The sequence below is a fragment of the Triticum dicoccoides genome, chromosome 3B, assembly GCF_002162155.2.
Source record: "Triticum dicoccoides isolate Atlit2015 ecotype Zavitan chromosome 3B, WEW_v2.0, whole genome shotgun sequence".
Taxonomy (NCBI): Eukaryota; Viridiplantae; Streptophyta; class Magnoliopsida; order Poales; family Poaceae; genus Triticum; species Triticum dicoccoides.
Genome location: NC_041385.1, coordinates 71,868,409 through 71,883,634, shown reverse-complemented (window position 1 = coordinate 71,883,634; position 15,226 = coordinate 71,868,409). Strand labels below are relative to the sequence as shown.

Below are 15,226 nucleotides of genomic sequence, written 5' to 3'. Positions count from 1 at the left end.
CGCTCGAGCTCGCCGGCGTTCGGGCCAAGGCCTCCAGGCCATGAGCTGTAGCTCCACCGCGCTTCCCCCAGCACCTCGCTACCGTGCAGCCCATCGACCCTCGACGGTGAGCTCCGCGGCCGTCGATGCCCTCCCCTATCTCTCCCATCTCTATCTGATGCTTGTCGTCGTCGTCGTTCTCCTGCAGCACGCCATTGAGCTCATCCATGGCCGCACGATGCTCAAGCCGCCGTCGCCGGAGCTCCGCTGCCCTAACGTCCTAACCGACAGCGCTGCCGGATACATGCCGTCTTGCTGTCCCCGACCACGCCAGATCACCCCTCTGCCCCGCTGCCGGAGCACGGCAGTTGCGGCGACTGCGTGCATGGAGGGATTGGCCACCGGCGTCCACCATCGGACTGGAGGACCCGATTGCTTTTTTTTCAGGGGATCCTTTTGAAAATAAAATTGTAGCGGGATGTAATTGACTATTCTTTTTGCCACGTCACCCCTTCTGGCGGGACCCACCTATCATAATCGTGCTAAAAAACGGCCTAAGCTGGCGACTAGTGTTTTTTTTAAAAAAAATATTGCTTTTTGGCACAATTCCGTAAACGTGTAGTTCCTGCAAACATTGCCTGAAGTGTCAATGTGTGGTCCATGCTGGTCTTCAGAAAATTCCGACAGGAAGTTAACAAGAAGAGTGTGGCTTGGTGTGTCACGGAGTGGTTATTCAGAGTGGTGCACTCTCTTCAGTTATACCCCAATCATTTCAAATCATGTTGTCCTCACTTGCAAAAGTTATACTTCCTCCGTCTCAAAATAAGTGTTGCTGCTACAACTTAGTATCTCAAATCATGTTGTCCTCACTTGCAAAAGTTATACTTCCTCCGTCTCAAAATAAGTGTTGCTGCTACAACTTCATATGGAGTAGTATCTTATATGATGTTCTGACAAGATAGCCGGGCTTTCTGTATATACGATATAGCCTGGTCTCGCTTTTGCTAGAATACTAAGGTGGAAACCCCTAAACCATGAGATTTCAGAACACACCTAGGCCAGTTTGAGCTCTCTGTTTTTTTTGTTTTTTTTTTTTGCTTTATACACGAACTAACGTGGACATGGTTGTTTAATTCTCCTACTGGTTAACAGGAACAGTAAATCAGAAGGACCTCTTAAGGAATAATCTTAGTGACTTGGAAGGAAGCCCTCATCTCGTTCCAATTCAGACTGTTGTACATCCAATGAATTGGCGGATTTTTTCATTTAGGAGCAGATCTCTACACATATGCGTAGTTAGCTTGCAACCCCAAATACACAATAATGTATCCACTGTATATTGCCCCTGTGTAAAATTAAGGATCTTGTAATAAGATTGTACATGCACATATGCTAGATTAGAGACAACACTTGTCCTGTGAAATAACCGGTGTACCATTTGCTCCACAAAGTTTTCCTTGTTAAGTTGAGATCTAGTCATTGGCTCATAATGGACGAGCACTTCCGAAGATGAATATTGCTTTTATCTGATGGTATTATGCCACTTCTTTGGTCATAATCATTGGCTCAATGCAGACTTTGATCAATGATGAATTCAACCATGGGAAATCCAACAATCATCATTGTTACAACACAGGTCGGCTAATTCACCGTATTGAATTACCGATCTCACACCAACTACTCTACAACATGACACTGTAGTAGGGTTTGCATTGCATGCCCCATCTACAAGGCTCACAGCAACTTCATGCAGTCTTTGCCTTTGACATGGCCTTCTTCCTCTGGGCAAGCATATAAGTGAACATGTGCGGCCCACCTGCGGTCACCCAAGTTAAACAACAAAATGTTCCGTGAGGTCCTACTTCGCTTATAGCATCACTTTATTAATGTCAAAGGATGACAATCACTACAAATGCGAAGAGCAAAGGCGAGGTAAGATGGGTTATGTACCTGGAACATAGACACCGATGGCGATAGCACATGTATAAAAGTAGTCAAAGGAGAAATTCCATTTGTTAGGCATCTTAACAAAGTATTTCTCGGATACCTGGTCACCCAAAAGATAAAAGTAGTTAGACAAGATTGTTATAAAATGAATATCATGGAGTTTTCTTTTTACTCTTTGGTTATTTAGTTACCTTGATGTAAGGCAGAGCAATGTAAATCAGACCGACCTCGCTAAGGATGCCGGTAGGATACAATATCATAAATGTGCTATACCTGCATACAAGCAGTGCCACAACAAATAAATGAAGTTCACTTTTAACATAAAATTTTTGAAAATGTAGTAATTTCCTTTAAATTTAATGAGATGATACCCTGCTTGGAGCAGAAATAGTACTAACCTGAGCCATAAAAGCCAGGAAGGTGCAAATCCAAGTGTCTCCTTCAAACCGAAGAAAGAATATCTAATAATCTGCATGAAACCAACAAATTCCGCATTATGTTATGTTCTCAGATATAAAGACCATCCAAAATTTCTAATTTTAACCACGGCAAAAGAATTTTGTAAGAAGTACCTCAGTGATGGACCAGCTTATTACCAAAGAAGTTACGAGAATATGAGATTGTGTCTGCAAGACAAATGTACAAAGTGATAAATCAACATTGTCAAAGCAATTTTTACTTTCATCAATCCAATATGAAAAGATACAGCTGGCAAGTTATCAAGGACAGTACCTCAGGAAAGCTCCACAAGATGCCCCATGTAAGAAACAACCTCGATCCTATTTGTGGAAGGGTTGCAGTGACCGGAGACCTCACCAACCCTAAAATTCAGATTGTTACAACAATTACTAAAAATGAATAGATACCAAAAGAGTGACGAAGAGCAATCTTGTTTTGAAAATCTAATACTTGACGATTTTTGAAGAGAAGTAAGTATAACCTCATACCTGCAAGCCCATGAAGAATCTGCGCCCACCAGCAGCACGACCGCCAATGCCAGGCAAACACAAGATTGTCAGTAACTCTCAAACTTGGATGTGCAAAGAAATAAAGCAGATTGCTACTGTAGACATATATATATATATAAAACACCAGAAAGAACTAGGACACCACATTAAATTCAGAACAAAGTTGTAATAAGCACAGAAATAACAATGGAGTTGAATCATCATCGCGGTGTTTCGACAAGTCTCTCATAGCGGTGCTCGGCTCGGTTCACAGAGTAATCTGGTCGATTTGGGACACCGCATTCAGACTGTTTTTACTGTTTAGTCAACTCCATTTTGTCTCTGCCTTAACTCAGTTCAGAGCAGTAATCCATCCTACTTGATCTATATGAGCAACCACGCCTTAAGATGGTAAAAGTTACTGCATATTTTGACTGACATTCATGCTCTTTTACTAAGTCAAATTCTGAAGCTAGGAGTCAACTCAAAGAGGTGGGAGAGAAGGGGGGGACAAGAGAAGAGAAGAGAAGCAGACCTCCATGACGGCGGCGGTCTGCGCGAGCTGCAGCGGGCGCTCGACGGCGGCGTAGACGCCCTCATGGCCGGCCCCCAGCAGCGCCGTCACCGCGTAGTACAGCACCTGCGCCCTGCAAGACCAAAGAGATCCGAACTGGTCAGAGGAAGCAGAGATCCATCCATCCACCCATCCGAGGGAAGGAGGCGCACCATCCGTAGAAGACGACCCAGTTGTAGACGGAGAGGTAGAGCCGCCGCACCGCCGACCCGACGCCGGCCATTCTAGAGTAGAAGACGCCGCAGGGCTCTGGATGCGCCTGCCGCGGATCAAATAATGGCCGCCGATGTCCCGCTACAACACGGAGGCGGAAGAAATAGTACGCGGCGCTCGGGTCGGGGGTTGGATTAGGAGGCGGCTGGCCAACAAACTCTGCCGCAATCGGTTTGAATCTGGGAGGAATCTGACGAGATCGGATCGGACCGTTCGGACAGGACGAGCGAGCGAGAGAGTGGTGGGCAGCAGCTCGTGGCAGTTAGTTATTGCCGCTGCAGCTGCCCGCATCTACCCAACTGCCCGCCGCCCAAATCCAGCTTGCCTCCCCACCACACGCGCCATTTCTTCATCGCGCACGCAATTCAAACGCCGATGCAAATCCAGGCAGATGATTCTGCTGCCTGCACCGTTCTCAGTAGCTTTCGTGCAGATCCAACAGCTCAGCTAACACAACAAACTTCAGAACAGAGCACGACTGTCTGGGCAAATCAGGCCCATCGCAACCGAAAAATAATAAACACGCCGAAAGCGCGGCGGATCAAGAAACTTCATGCAAAAATCACCTCCATGTTTTCAGCCGCACGCTGTAATGGTGTATCGGTCTTACAGCATCTGTCGATCGCAACAAAACTGTGAGTTACAATGGGGTACAACGGAGGGAAGATCGGTGCCTTGGCTAGCTACAGTGCGGCGGCGATGATCCCCAGCTCGGCGCAGAGCGGCTCGACCTCCTCCTCCCCCAGCAATGAGAGGGCCGCGAGCCCGTAGTATGAGTGGTAGATGTCTGGCAACTCGTCGTCCGGGAATTTCGAGAAGCCTCCATACTGTCGTCCAATCAAAAAATGAGAACAAACAAGTTAGTACAGGAGAATCGATATATACCTGTTTAAAAACTTGATTTAAGGTTTTATATTTTATTAAAATCTCAGAAAAAGCTGCCAATGGAGGCTTTGGGGGTAATTACACGTGTCTGGCAGGTGAGCAGAAACTCCCGCAGAGCGCCGTGGTCGATCAAGTGGTAGGCGCCAATCATCTTCAACACGCCACCAATCCTGAATGAAGATGAGTCAAATGGGCAGCAAACAAATTTTATCAAGGTTGCTGCTACCGCCTGCTTCTCAGCCAAATAACAGTATACAGACTGTTAATATGCTAACCAGAAAGCGTAGCATGTATCGCTTGGCTTGTTTCTTCTGCCCTGAAATCCCCCGTCTGCTGCTTGCCTCTACACAATGATAATAGTGCAATGCGTCAGTAATGTTCACAGCTAAGCTAATAAAGACATTTTTGCTAATAATTCAGATTTAGTTGTCATGTAGACTATTGTGCATTTTTACATCATGTAAAAGGGCATATTTTAATGGATAACTGCAGATACACATTTGAGCAGAATTTGACCTGAAGGCACCACTCCAGGAGCAATTGTACGTCAATCGGCGCAGACTCTCGTAAGTTCGATGCCAAATCAACTTGAATGAAACCCATTAGATATAGGGCCGCAACAGCACAGAAAGTTCCCCCACCTGGCTCACTAACACAAAGTCATACAATGAGAATCCACAACCAAATTGCAAAACAAAGGCTTAACTTAGTTGTCACACAATTAAAACTCTATTGAATAACCTCTAAAGTAACTAGCTAAAGAAATGCACTGCCTACCATGAGATTCTGAACCGGGAACCATGCCAAAGCCACCGTCATATGACTGCATGCAGTAGAAATAGGATCAGGAAAGGCAAATAGCATGGTGCAGACTGCAGAATACTCTTACATCACTCAAAACTACGGTGCCAAGCCAACCTGACAGTTAAGAATGTATTCCTTGGCCTTTTCCTTGTCCATTCCTGACCAGTCTTTTAGCATTGAGCAGATCGCAGCTGAGAACAGAGATCAAATGCATTAAATTATATTTGAAAAAAACCAATTATTAGCATATACAAAGAACAGTGCTCCTTACCTGCACAGTATACAAAGCGTAGGTCTGTTTCCGCACCAATATGAGTAGGCATGAAGCTACAAAAAGATGAATGTCAAGTTAGCTAATAACCAAAATGTATTGAATGTCAGATGCACAAAATCAAAGCCTTCTGAGTTGACCAATAAAACAGGTAAAAAGGTAAAATGTTCAGAGAAGCACTAGACTACTTGCAAGCATTTTGGAGGATCATAACAGTACAGCACCTGAACATTCTAGTACAAATACAAACCAGAAAAGTGGTGTTTACTGGTGTAAAGTTTTGTTGCAATGAGAGTACATAGTTTAAGTTCATGCAGATGAAATTACACATGGTAAATGAAAAGGCTTGCAATTAATGCATATGTTCCTGAAACAGAACTATAATGAAGGATGTGGACTGTGAACCAACCATGGGGTGCTATGAAAATCGTAAAACAGCATGTGAGGTACGTGACTAGGTGAAACTATTCCGGTGATTCTTTCCTAGAAAATATTCTAGTGATAACGTTAATGCAGGTAGTAGATGGAAATACTTAGATACTTCCCAGGTAAATTTAGAAGTCTAACAGTCTAAGTACCATGGAGACCAAAGCTAAACGCATACCTTCCATCTGGTTGCTGGAGTTTTCTCATCGACAGTAGAAGAACCTTGCTATCAAGGTTAAGTACATCATAACCTACAATCTTCAATGTAGCAAGGGCCGAATAAGTGCTTGCTAGATGACTACCATTATGACAAGGGTCCTGAAACAGAGCACATGTCAGTATATGGAACTATCACAAATAAATAAATGAAATGGAAACAATGTGGACTTATATAGTTATATGACGGGAAAAGGTTAAGCATTAATCACCCATACCTTCACCAAATTTGAGGGGAACTTAGTTGTTCTAGAGCCACAGAATCCATAAAATTGCCCTACAAATGAGTGAACTGTTATTTACTCCCTCTGTAAATTAATATAAGAGCGTTTAGATCACTAAAATAGTGATCTAAACGCTCTTATATTAGTTTACGGAGGGAGTAACAAACATATTGCATCTAGAAATATGAATTATATCCATCAGAAGAATCTTCTTACATAAGTAATGGAGAAACCTTACCATTGTCTAAGTCGTCATTTGCCTCAGGGTGTACTTGAAACGACAAAATCCATTTGGCAATTTGATCCTTGTTAACCTACAAAAAAAGATAGGTACACAAATTATTACTAAATTATTTCTTCCTGAACGGTCAAGGTGCATAGGTAAACTAAAATTCTCCCAATAAACAATTCACCTAGCAACCTAACATGGTTGATCATGCTAAAAGAACTTCAAGTCATAAAAGTTATTGCTGGCAGATATCTTTCCTTACTTTATGCAAATGTTATTCTTTTAAAGGCTCGGAAGATGTAGAACTTCTTTGATGTTTCTATCTGATTTATGCAAATTTACCAGAGGCAAAGTATGCTGATTGATAAACCTGGAAGGCTATTATCTTGTGTTCACACAAGTAATCAACATTGAGAAGGATAATCTTAATTGTTAACCAACTAGACAGCTCCCAACTGCATAAATAATTCAGCCAAAATCTTATGGGGCTTAGACCAAATAACCAAAACTGAGGGCACCAGTGCCACTTTGTTGCTGCAAACCAGCACCAACATCATCTGGGTCCCTTTGCTCTTATCACCAGACACCGAACCTTGTTGAACTTAGTAATGACATTCTAGTTGTCAGGCAGGTCTGCATCCAATAACCCCGCGAACCTCTAACTACTTGGGAGTTAAAGTCTTAGTGGACTGGGTAGTGGACTCAAATGCTTAAGCCTTGCAGCTAGCAGTAGCTGTCACAAGCATTCCGCGACGTTGATCTGCGAACTGCACTACGTCTACGTGTCCCCATATTCGTGACTAATTGCATGTAGCGCTTATGAATGCTACTCAAACCTACCCCTATGAATACATCGAGTCATTTTTTTTTCATACTTCTAATCGTGCACAAGCATCCCCTGTTCTGAACCAGACCTGACCTACTGCCCGATGGCGAATTGCCTTGAAAAATCTGCTGTTCGATGGTGGATTAGTATGTTGAATACATGGAGTAACTTGTTTTTAATCATGAATAATACTTGAACATGTACATATCCTTGCAATTCGATTCAAAAATAAAAACAGGGCAGCTTAATTTCAGTTGCCGCAACCAATTTTTTTTAAAAATTTGCCACCCTTTTCCTTTTACATCGTACCTAGAAATCTACTGATGTGTGTGTGCGCATGCTTGACAATTTTTGAATAAACTCGGCACAAAGCGTACAATGGCCAAGTATAATCAGTACACCCACGCGAGATCCAAAGCTATGAACAGAGGACGGCCACATCTAGAACATGACAGATCACTCGGAAACTCCCTAGAATTCCGCGCAATTCGCGCACGCGTGGACAGAGTACACGCCGAGAGGGAGCGCAACGGGGTAGATCTCAGCTGGGCTTACCCGGTCGAGCTCCCGGAGGAGGGAGAGGCCGGCGACGGCGAAGTAGGCGAGGGTGAGGTGGTTGACCTCCTGCGTGGCGTAGCCGTCGGGGAGCTCGGACGACATGAGCTCCAGGAACGCCGCGTGGCGCGCGCGCGCGAACCCGGCCGGCCCCTCCTCCTGGTCCCCCATCTCCGGCGGTCGTCGGCCGTGAAAAGTTAAGACCTCCTCGTCGCCGCCGATTGGTCTGACCGGTGCGGGAGCACGAATCCTGGCGCGCTTGGGACTTTGGGAGGGAGAGCTGAGATGAGATGGCGGTCCCACTTGTGTCCGGTTTCCGACCGTGCCGTACTACACTTTTGTTTTTTTTTTGTTTTTTTTTTCGAGCGGGTATCGTATTCCTTGCTGTCTCTTTTCCGTGACGAACTATAGGACACGATGCAGTACTCTCTTTTTTAGCAAAAAAAATATCACGCTGTAATTCTTTTAACACAATACAATCAATCAAAGTAGCTCACATACACAAACATACACAGTACAATCGTGTGTCGATCATGATTTATAGATGGAGGATAATCAAGAGGGAGTGTTTCCCGGAAACAATCCGGGTTATATGAAATATAGTCACTAGAGGACTCACAAGATCAGTTAGAATATGCCAAGACATTTGGCAAGCGATTTTCATAATTAAACCGAATGGACGAGAAGAACGATGCCAACTTCTTCATATCAGTAATGATAAGCCCCACCTGCGAGCGATCCATCGTCGAAGCATTGATTCTCTGGATAACGGACAAACAGTCTGACTAAAAACAACCCTTGAGAAGGCTTCCTGATGGGTGGGAGACACCGGCACGCCTTAACATCAGTGCTCCCGTTAGTTTCATCATGGTAACATTATCAACGTGCTCGCGGCAAGCCAACAAGCAATCTTCAATGTGATTCCTGATTATACCATGCCAACTCCTATCCGTCGAGATTCCTTTGAAGAGTGTAGTATCCACGTTAACCGCCACCGCATCTGCCGGTGGCAGAACCCATTTAACAGGATATATTGTTGGGTCATTCCTTGGGCAATTGCAGTCCCAATTCTGCACAAGGGAGTCAACATAAGTCAGAGCTTTCTCGGCTACTCTAGAGAAGGAATCTTAACAACGTTGTTTCTTGCATCACTACCGGCCTCCCACATGTAAAAAATTGTTACCACCAAAGTCGTGGCCTCGAGAGAGGTTGCTCACTAGAGGAAATCAAATATCCACTCCTTGTTGGCATGAACAAAATCCTTTAGGCGTAGATGGGAGCCATATTTAGCCTTGATGGTCATGTGGTGCCTCAGAAGTACGCATTTGAATATTTTAGGTCAATGCTGCAAAAGGATGGGGATATCAATGAAGATGTGAACCATCGAATCCCTATGATTACACGAATGACATTCGAGTGAACCTTTGGTTATTATGTGATGTTCCCTTTGCTTCGCGATACTTTACAAAACCCAAGACGATAGGTGTCCCCCTGGGTCATGCATATGCTCACTATACCGTCATCACTGTTATCAGTTGTATTCTTCTTTCTCGTTGAAGTATTCCGTCATCCCTGTCGGTGTCAAAACCGGCAGATCTCGGGTAGGGGGTCCCGAATTGTGTGTCTAAGGATCGAAGTTAACAGGAGGCAGGGGACATGATGTGATGTAGGGCGGAACCCTAGGGGCCAATCTTTCACGTTTGGAGAGGATCCTACGGGGAACACGAAGAACGCGTGGAAGAACATGAGGGAAATCACGAGGGGTAAACAAGAGAAACACTCAACCGACACGAAATTGATCACACAAGTGCTAGATCATCGAGGCACAAAGTAACACGAGATCCAAAGTCAACAAGGGACGATATAAGAGTAACCGTTCTTCTCCGTGAGGAGGTCTTGATTGTCTTCTCCGGATGGAGGCCTTGAATCCATATGGATCTTCTCCGAAGAGGTGTGGTCCCTCACGAGGAGTAGATCCGGTACGGATGAGCAATGCTCTATCTCAAATGAGCAATCACAATGCTAACCCTAAAACGTAGGTGGGGATGGAGTATATATAGTCTAGGGGCGAAGGGGGTACATGGGCCTCGGCCCTTACACTGTTCGCAGACAGGGAAGGCCGGATGTCCGGGCGTCGGGCCGGATGTCGGGTGGATCGCGAGGGGCCGGATGTCCGGGCTGAAGGGCCGGATGTCCGGGCTGGTGGAGACGGCCGTGCTGCTCTCTGGATGGGCGGCGCCGGATGTCCGGGCGGAGGGGCCGGATGTCCGGGGCTTCGGGAGGCGCCAGATGTCCGGGGTGATGACCGGATGTCCGGGCTGTCTGGGCAGCCTTCTGTGCACCCTGGATGGCGCCTCCGGATGTCCGGGCTGGAGGCCGGATTTCCGGTGAGGGGGCCGGATGTCCGGGATGGACGCCGGATGTTCGGGCCCTGTAGCTTCTTCTGCGCACTCCTGACCATGTAGATCTCCAGGGGCCGAATGTCCGGGGCCATGGCCGGATGTCCGGTGCCTAGAGGCTGTTCCCGCCTTCTTCCGTTGGTTCTCTTCTTTCGTGGGTGAGGGAGTCCTGGATTAGGGGGTGTCCGGATGGCCGGACTAAGACCTTTGGCCGGACTCCCGGGCTATGAAGATACAAGATTGAAGACTCCGTCCCGTGTCCGGATGGAACTTTCCTTGGCGTGGAAGGCAAGCTTGGCGATACGATATGAAGATCTCCTCCCATTGTAACCGACTCTGTGTAACCCTAGCCCTCTCCGGTGTCTATATAAACCGGAGAGTTTTAGTCCATAGGACGAACAACAATCATACCATAGGCTAGCTTCTAGGGTTTAGCCTCTCTGATCTCGTGGTAGATCTACTCTTGTACTACCCATATCATCAATATTAATCAAGCAGGAGTAGGGTTTTACCTCCACCGTGAGGGCCCGAACCTGGGTAAAAACATCGTGTCCCTTGTCTCCTGTTACCATCCGCCTAGACGCACAGTTCGGGACCCCCTACCCGAGATCCGCCGGTTTTGACACCGACATTGGTGCTTTCATTGAGAGTTCCTTTGTGTCGTCACCATCAGGAAGGATGCCGCACCCCGTGTTTAAAAACGGCATCTGTAACGCCCCGAGACCGACGCTCCAGAAGACTTCCAGCTACTCCGAGTTTTGTCGTGTGATTTGTTTTGCTTGTTGCATTGCATCATGTCATCTCTTGCATTGCATCGTTTCTTCATGCCATCATATCATTAATTTTATAACTCATCTAAAAAAATTGTATGGATTTTTCGATCCATTTAAATTGAGGGATATTCACAATGGTGATTTCTCTTTATAACATACCCTCTCGATATTTAGGGAGATATTATGAAATATTCCATTGTTTGGGAATCACCCATGAACCCACTTGCATATTAAATCCCTTGGCCTTTTCTTCTTCAAGTTTTGGCTCTCTAACCTTGCCAATAATTCTTTTGCCATTTTCCGGAGCCCCACCAAAAATCTCAACATTTTTCGGACCTTCCTTTTATCAAGTCCTAGTTCAAACCCATTTGAATTAAATTCAAATGAGTTTGAATTTAAATCTTGCATTCGTGCCTCTTTTCTATTTTCTTGGATCAAGCTCAATTTTGTGAGTCCGGGAAAATTACCCCCATGCGTAAATGCTATCCCAAACTCTTCCTTTCCTCTTCTTTTCCTCTTTGGTATTTTCTGTTTTGGAAAATAAAAGAGTAGAGGGAGGGGAAGACCAGCCGCAGCCCAGCTAGACCAGGCCAGCCCATCTAAGCCGGCCCAAGGCCCAGCCGCACCCCGCTGTTAACCCTAGGCCCCGACTCTCTCCATCGATCTCTCCCCTCGTTCTCGTGCCCGCCGCCACACACGCAGCGCCCAGCACCTGCGCCCGATCCCCTCGCCTCCCTCCTCTCGATCTTGTCTCCTCCTGCGCTGCGGCACGCAGAGAGGAGCAGAGCCCCGCGCCGTCCTCTGTCTCCTCCCTCGCGCCTCCGCCTTCGCCCAGCTCGCCCCGCCTCGTTCCAGGATGGATCGGGTGTTCCCGCGCCTCCTCCTCGCCAAGTCTTTATCGCCCGAGCGCTCGAGGAGAGGAGCTCCTCGAGCACCTGCGCCCGCATCAGCCGGCCTCCTTCCTCGCCGTCGTCCATGGCCACGCCGTCGCCCCTGCGCCTCAAGACTCCCGCCGGAGCCCCGCAGGCTCGCACCATCGCCTCCTCCGCATCGAGCCAGGGAGTGGAGATCCCTGCGCCCGGTCCCCTCGCCGACTTGCCGCCTCCTGCCTCTGCCGCCAGGCCCGGCCGCCGTCTTCGGCTCCCGATGCGCCTCCTCCCGCCGCCCCGACAAGCTGCTGCAGCGACCTCCCCGTTCCTCGTGCGACCTCCTTCCAGCCAGGATCCAGCGTCCCGAGGCCGATCCATCCACCCCAGCCGTCCCTGCGCCTCTCCGTCGTGCTGCATCATCGGAGATCGCGGCACCGCTGTTGCCCTCCTGCCTCCATGTTGTCCTTGTTCAGGTGGAGAACGAACGCACGCTGCCCCTGCTTGTTAACCAAACCTTCCCCGATGCCATCTGCTACCGTGGACCGACAAGTACCGCAGTGCTCGATGCCCTTAGGACCCCGGGCAGGACCTCGGGTACGATTACATGGTGACACGTCAAGTACCTCTGCTGCCGTCTCCGAAATCGCCAAGTACCACGACTACCCTCGAGGACATTTGGTTCCGTCAAGTTCGACTACAATGTGTGTACAACTACCGTCGCCGTGTACCACTACTTCCACTACCGCCGACATGTACGACTACGAAACAAGAACGGCTACTTCCACGACGTCCATGAACCACTACCGTCGACCCTCGAAGACCCCGTGGACCCCGAACATCCACGGGACATGAACAACTACTTCCACTACGACCGCTGCAAGAACGTCTACTTCCTCTACAACGTACCGAACCCGAACCGCTCCGAAACGCACGCTTCGAAGGTATAACCCGAGACGACCGCGATGAGATGCATGCTTGGTTGTATGAGATGCTTGAGTTTTGCACCGTGATCGAATTGTCCTTGCGACGCCCCTCTTTTGCCATGCCACCGTCCCGTGGGAACCCGGAATTCGGGAGTACCCCACCATCCTTGCATGACACGCTCACGCCCACTTTCTTTTGCACCGACATCTCGACGAGTTATCGGATCATCGAAATGTTGCCGTGGCACCATTTCCGTTGTCGTTGCCGTGGCACCCCTTTCGTCCCGCCATGGTGACAAATGCCTCGTATCATGCTCATGTTAACGTTTTCTTAAAATTGCATAAACCTTGATTATGGCATCCGCATCATGTTAATAACAATTAAAATGCTTAAAATTGTGTTTGCATTAAATTGCTAAATGACATGGGGATTTACCGGAATTGTTGTTTCTTGTTTCCGGCCTCATTTAAACTTGCCTAAATAGTTAGTTCAATTATGCTTCACCTCTTGCCATGCTTAACAACATTTAATATTGTTTGGTAACATAAACGAGAGGGAACTAAATAATTGTTGTGGTGTTCCGTCAATATGCAACCCGTTGCATATTGAGCTCCACTTAACTTGTAGTGTTGTTTGTGCATATTGCCATGCCATGCCTCATTAAACCAGACATGCATCATACTTGATTGTGCATCATGCCATGACTATGCTTGTGTGTTTACCATGTTGCTTGCTTCTTTCCGGTTTGCTTCCCTCGTTAGCTTCGGTTTCGTTCCGGAGTTGTGAGGATTTGTTCGACTACGTTCATTTGTCTTCTTCATGGACTCGTTCTTCTTCCTTGCGCGATCTCAGGCAAGATGACCATTACCCTTGATATCACTTCTATCTTTGCTTGCTAGTTGCTTCGTTCTATCGCTATGCTGCGCTACCTATCATTTGTTTACCATGCCTCCCAAATTGCCATGTTAGCCTCTAACCTTTTCACCCTACCTAGCAAACCATTGCTTGGCTATGTTACCACTTTGCTCAGCCTCTCTTATAGCGTTGCTAGTTGCAAGTGAAGTTGAAGATTGCTCCATGATGGACATGATTATGTTGGGATATCACAATATCTCTTATTTAATTAATGCATCTATATACTTGGTAAAGGGTGGAAGACTCGGCCTTATTCCTAGTGTTTTGTTCCACTCTTGCCACCCTAGTTTCTGTCATACCGGTGTTATGTTTCTGGATTTTGCGTTCCTTACGTGGTTGGGTGATTTATGGGACCCCCTTGACAGTTCGCTTTGAATAAAACTCCTCCAGCAAGGCCCAACCTTGGTTTTAACATTTTCCACCTAAGCCTTTTTCCCTTGGGTTCTGCAGACTCAAGGATCATCTTTATTTTAACCCCCCCCCCCGGGCCAGTGCTCCTTCGAGTGTTGGTCCGAACTGAGCTGCCTGCGGGGCCACCTCGGGGCAACTTGAGGGTTGGTTTTACTCGTAGCTAGTCTCATCCGGTGTTGCCCTGAGAACGAGATATGTGCAGCTCCTATCGGGATTTGTCGGCACATCGGGCGGCTTTGCTGGTCTTGTTTTACCATCGTCGAAATGTCTTGTAAACCGGGATTCCGAGTCTGATCGGGTCTTCCTGGGAGAAGGAATATCCTTCGTTGACCGTGAGAGCTTGTGATGGGCTAAGTTGGGACACCCCTGCAGGGTATATTATCTTTCGAAAGCCGTGCCCGTGGTTATGAGGCAGATGGGAATTTGTTAATGTCCGGTTGTAGAGAACTTGACACCAGATACGAATTAAAACGCATCAACCGTGTGTGTAGCCGTGATGGTCTCTTTTCGGCGGAGTCCGGGAAGTGAACACGGTTTCTGAGTTATGTTTGACGTAAGTAGGAGTTCAGGATCACTTCTTGATCATTGCTAGCTTCACGACCGTTCCTCTTGCTCTCTTCTCGCTCTTATTTGCGTATGTTAGCCACCATACATGCTTAGTCGCTGTTGCAACCTCACCACTTTACCCCTTCCTTTCCCATAAGCTTAAATAGTCTTGATCTCGCGGGTTTTGAGATTGCTGAGTCCTCGTGACTCACCAGATACTATCACAACAGTTGCAGGTGCCGATGATACCAGTGCAGGTGATGCAACCGAGCTCAGATGGGAGCTCAACGAAG

General features: G+C 47.1%; 2 protein-coding genes across 2 annotated transcripts; both read right to left on the bottom strand.

Annotated features, from left to right (window-relative positions):
- Positions 1–1,329: 1,329 nt before the first annotated feature.
- LOC119274775 (very-long-chain (3R)-3-hydroxyacyl-CoA dehydratase PASTICCINO 2A) lies at positions 1,330–3,907 on the bottom strand. The gene is made up of 9 exons (XM_037555500.1): positions 3,600–3,907; positions 3,409–3,520; positions 2,874–2,892; positions 2,659–2,747; positions 2,499–2,552; positions 2,325–2,395; positions 2,118–2,199; positions 1,930–2,026; positions 1,330–1,795 (listed from the first exon to the last, which is right to left on the bottom strand). Exons 1-9 carry the CDS (start codon positions 3,668–3,670, stop codon positions 1,725–1,727), a joined length of 666 nt encoding a protein of 221 aa, XP_037411397.1. The 5' UTR covers positions 3,671–3,907; the 3' UTR covers positions 1,330–1,724.
- Positions 3,908–4,210: 303 nt separating this feature from the next.
- LOC119280816 (geranylgeranyl transferase type-1 subunit beta-like) lies at positions 4,211–8,325 on the bottom strand. Its single transcript, XM_037561530.1, has 11 exons — positions 8,097–8,325; positions 6,725–6,800; positions 6,481–6,539; positions 6,225–6,364; positions 5,621–5,676; positions 5,464–5,540; positions 5,323–5,368; positions 5,062–5,186; positions 4,821–4,888; positions 4,628–4,715; positions 4,211–4,487 (listed from the first exon to the last, which is right to left on the bottom strand). The coding sequence occupies exons 1-11, from the start codon at positions 8,265–8,267 to the stop codon at positions 4,344–4,346; spliced, it is 1,050 nt and encodes a 349-aa protein (XP_037417427.1). The 5' UTR covers positions 8,268–8,325; the 3' UTR covers positions 4,211–4,343.
- Positions 8,326–15,226: the final 6,901 nt, after the last annotated feature.

Coding starts and splice junctions, on each gene's coding strand:
- LOC119280816 (XM_037561530.1), bottom strand. CDS start 8,267: ATGGGGGACCAGGAGGAGGGGCCGGCCGGGTTCGCGCGCGCGCGCCAC. Junction 6,365..6,480: donor TCCCCTCAAATTTGGTGAAG/GTATGGGTGATT, acceptor GCTCTGTTTCAG/GACCCTTGTCATAATGGTAG. Junction 5,677..6,224: donor CTCCAGCAACCAGATGGAAG/GTATGCGTTTAG, acceptor ATCTTTTTGTAG/CTTCATGCCTACTCATATTG.
- LOC119274775 (XM_037555500.1), bottom strand. CDS start 3,670: ATGGCCGGCGTCGGGTCGGCGGTGCGGCGGCTCTACCTCTCCGTCTAC. Junction 3,521..3,599: donor TGGGTCGTCTTCTACGGATG/GTGCGCCTCCTT, acceptor TTGGTCTTGCAG/GGCGCAGGTGCTGTACTACG. Junction 2,200..2,324: donor TCCTGGCTTTTATGGCTCAG/GTTAGTACTATT, acceptor GCTTGTATGCAG/GTATAGCACATTTATGATAT.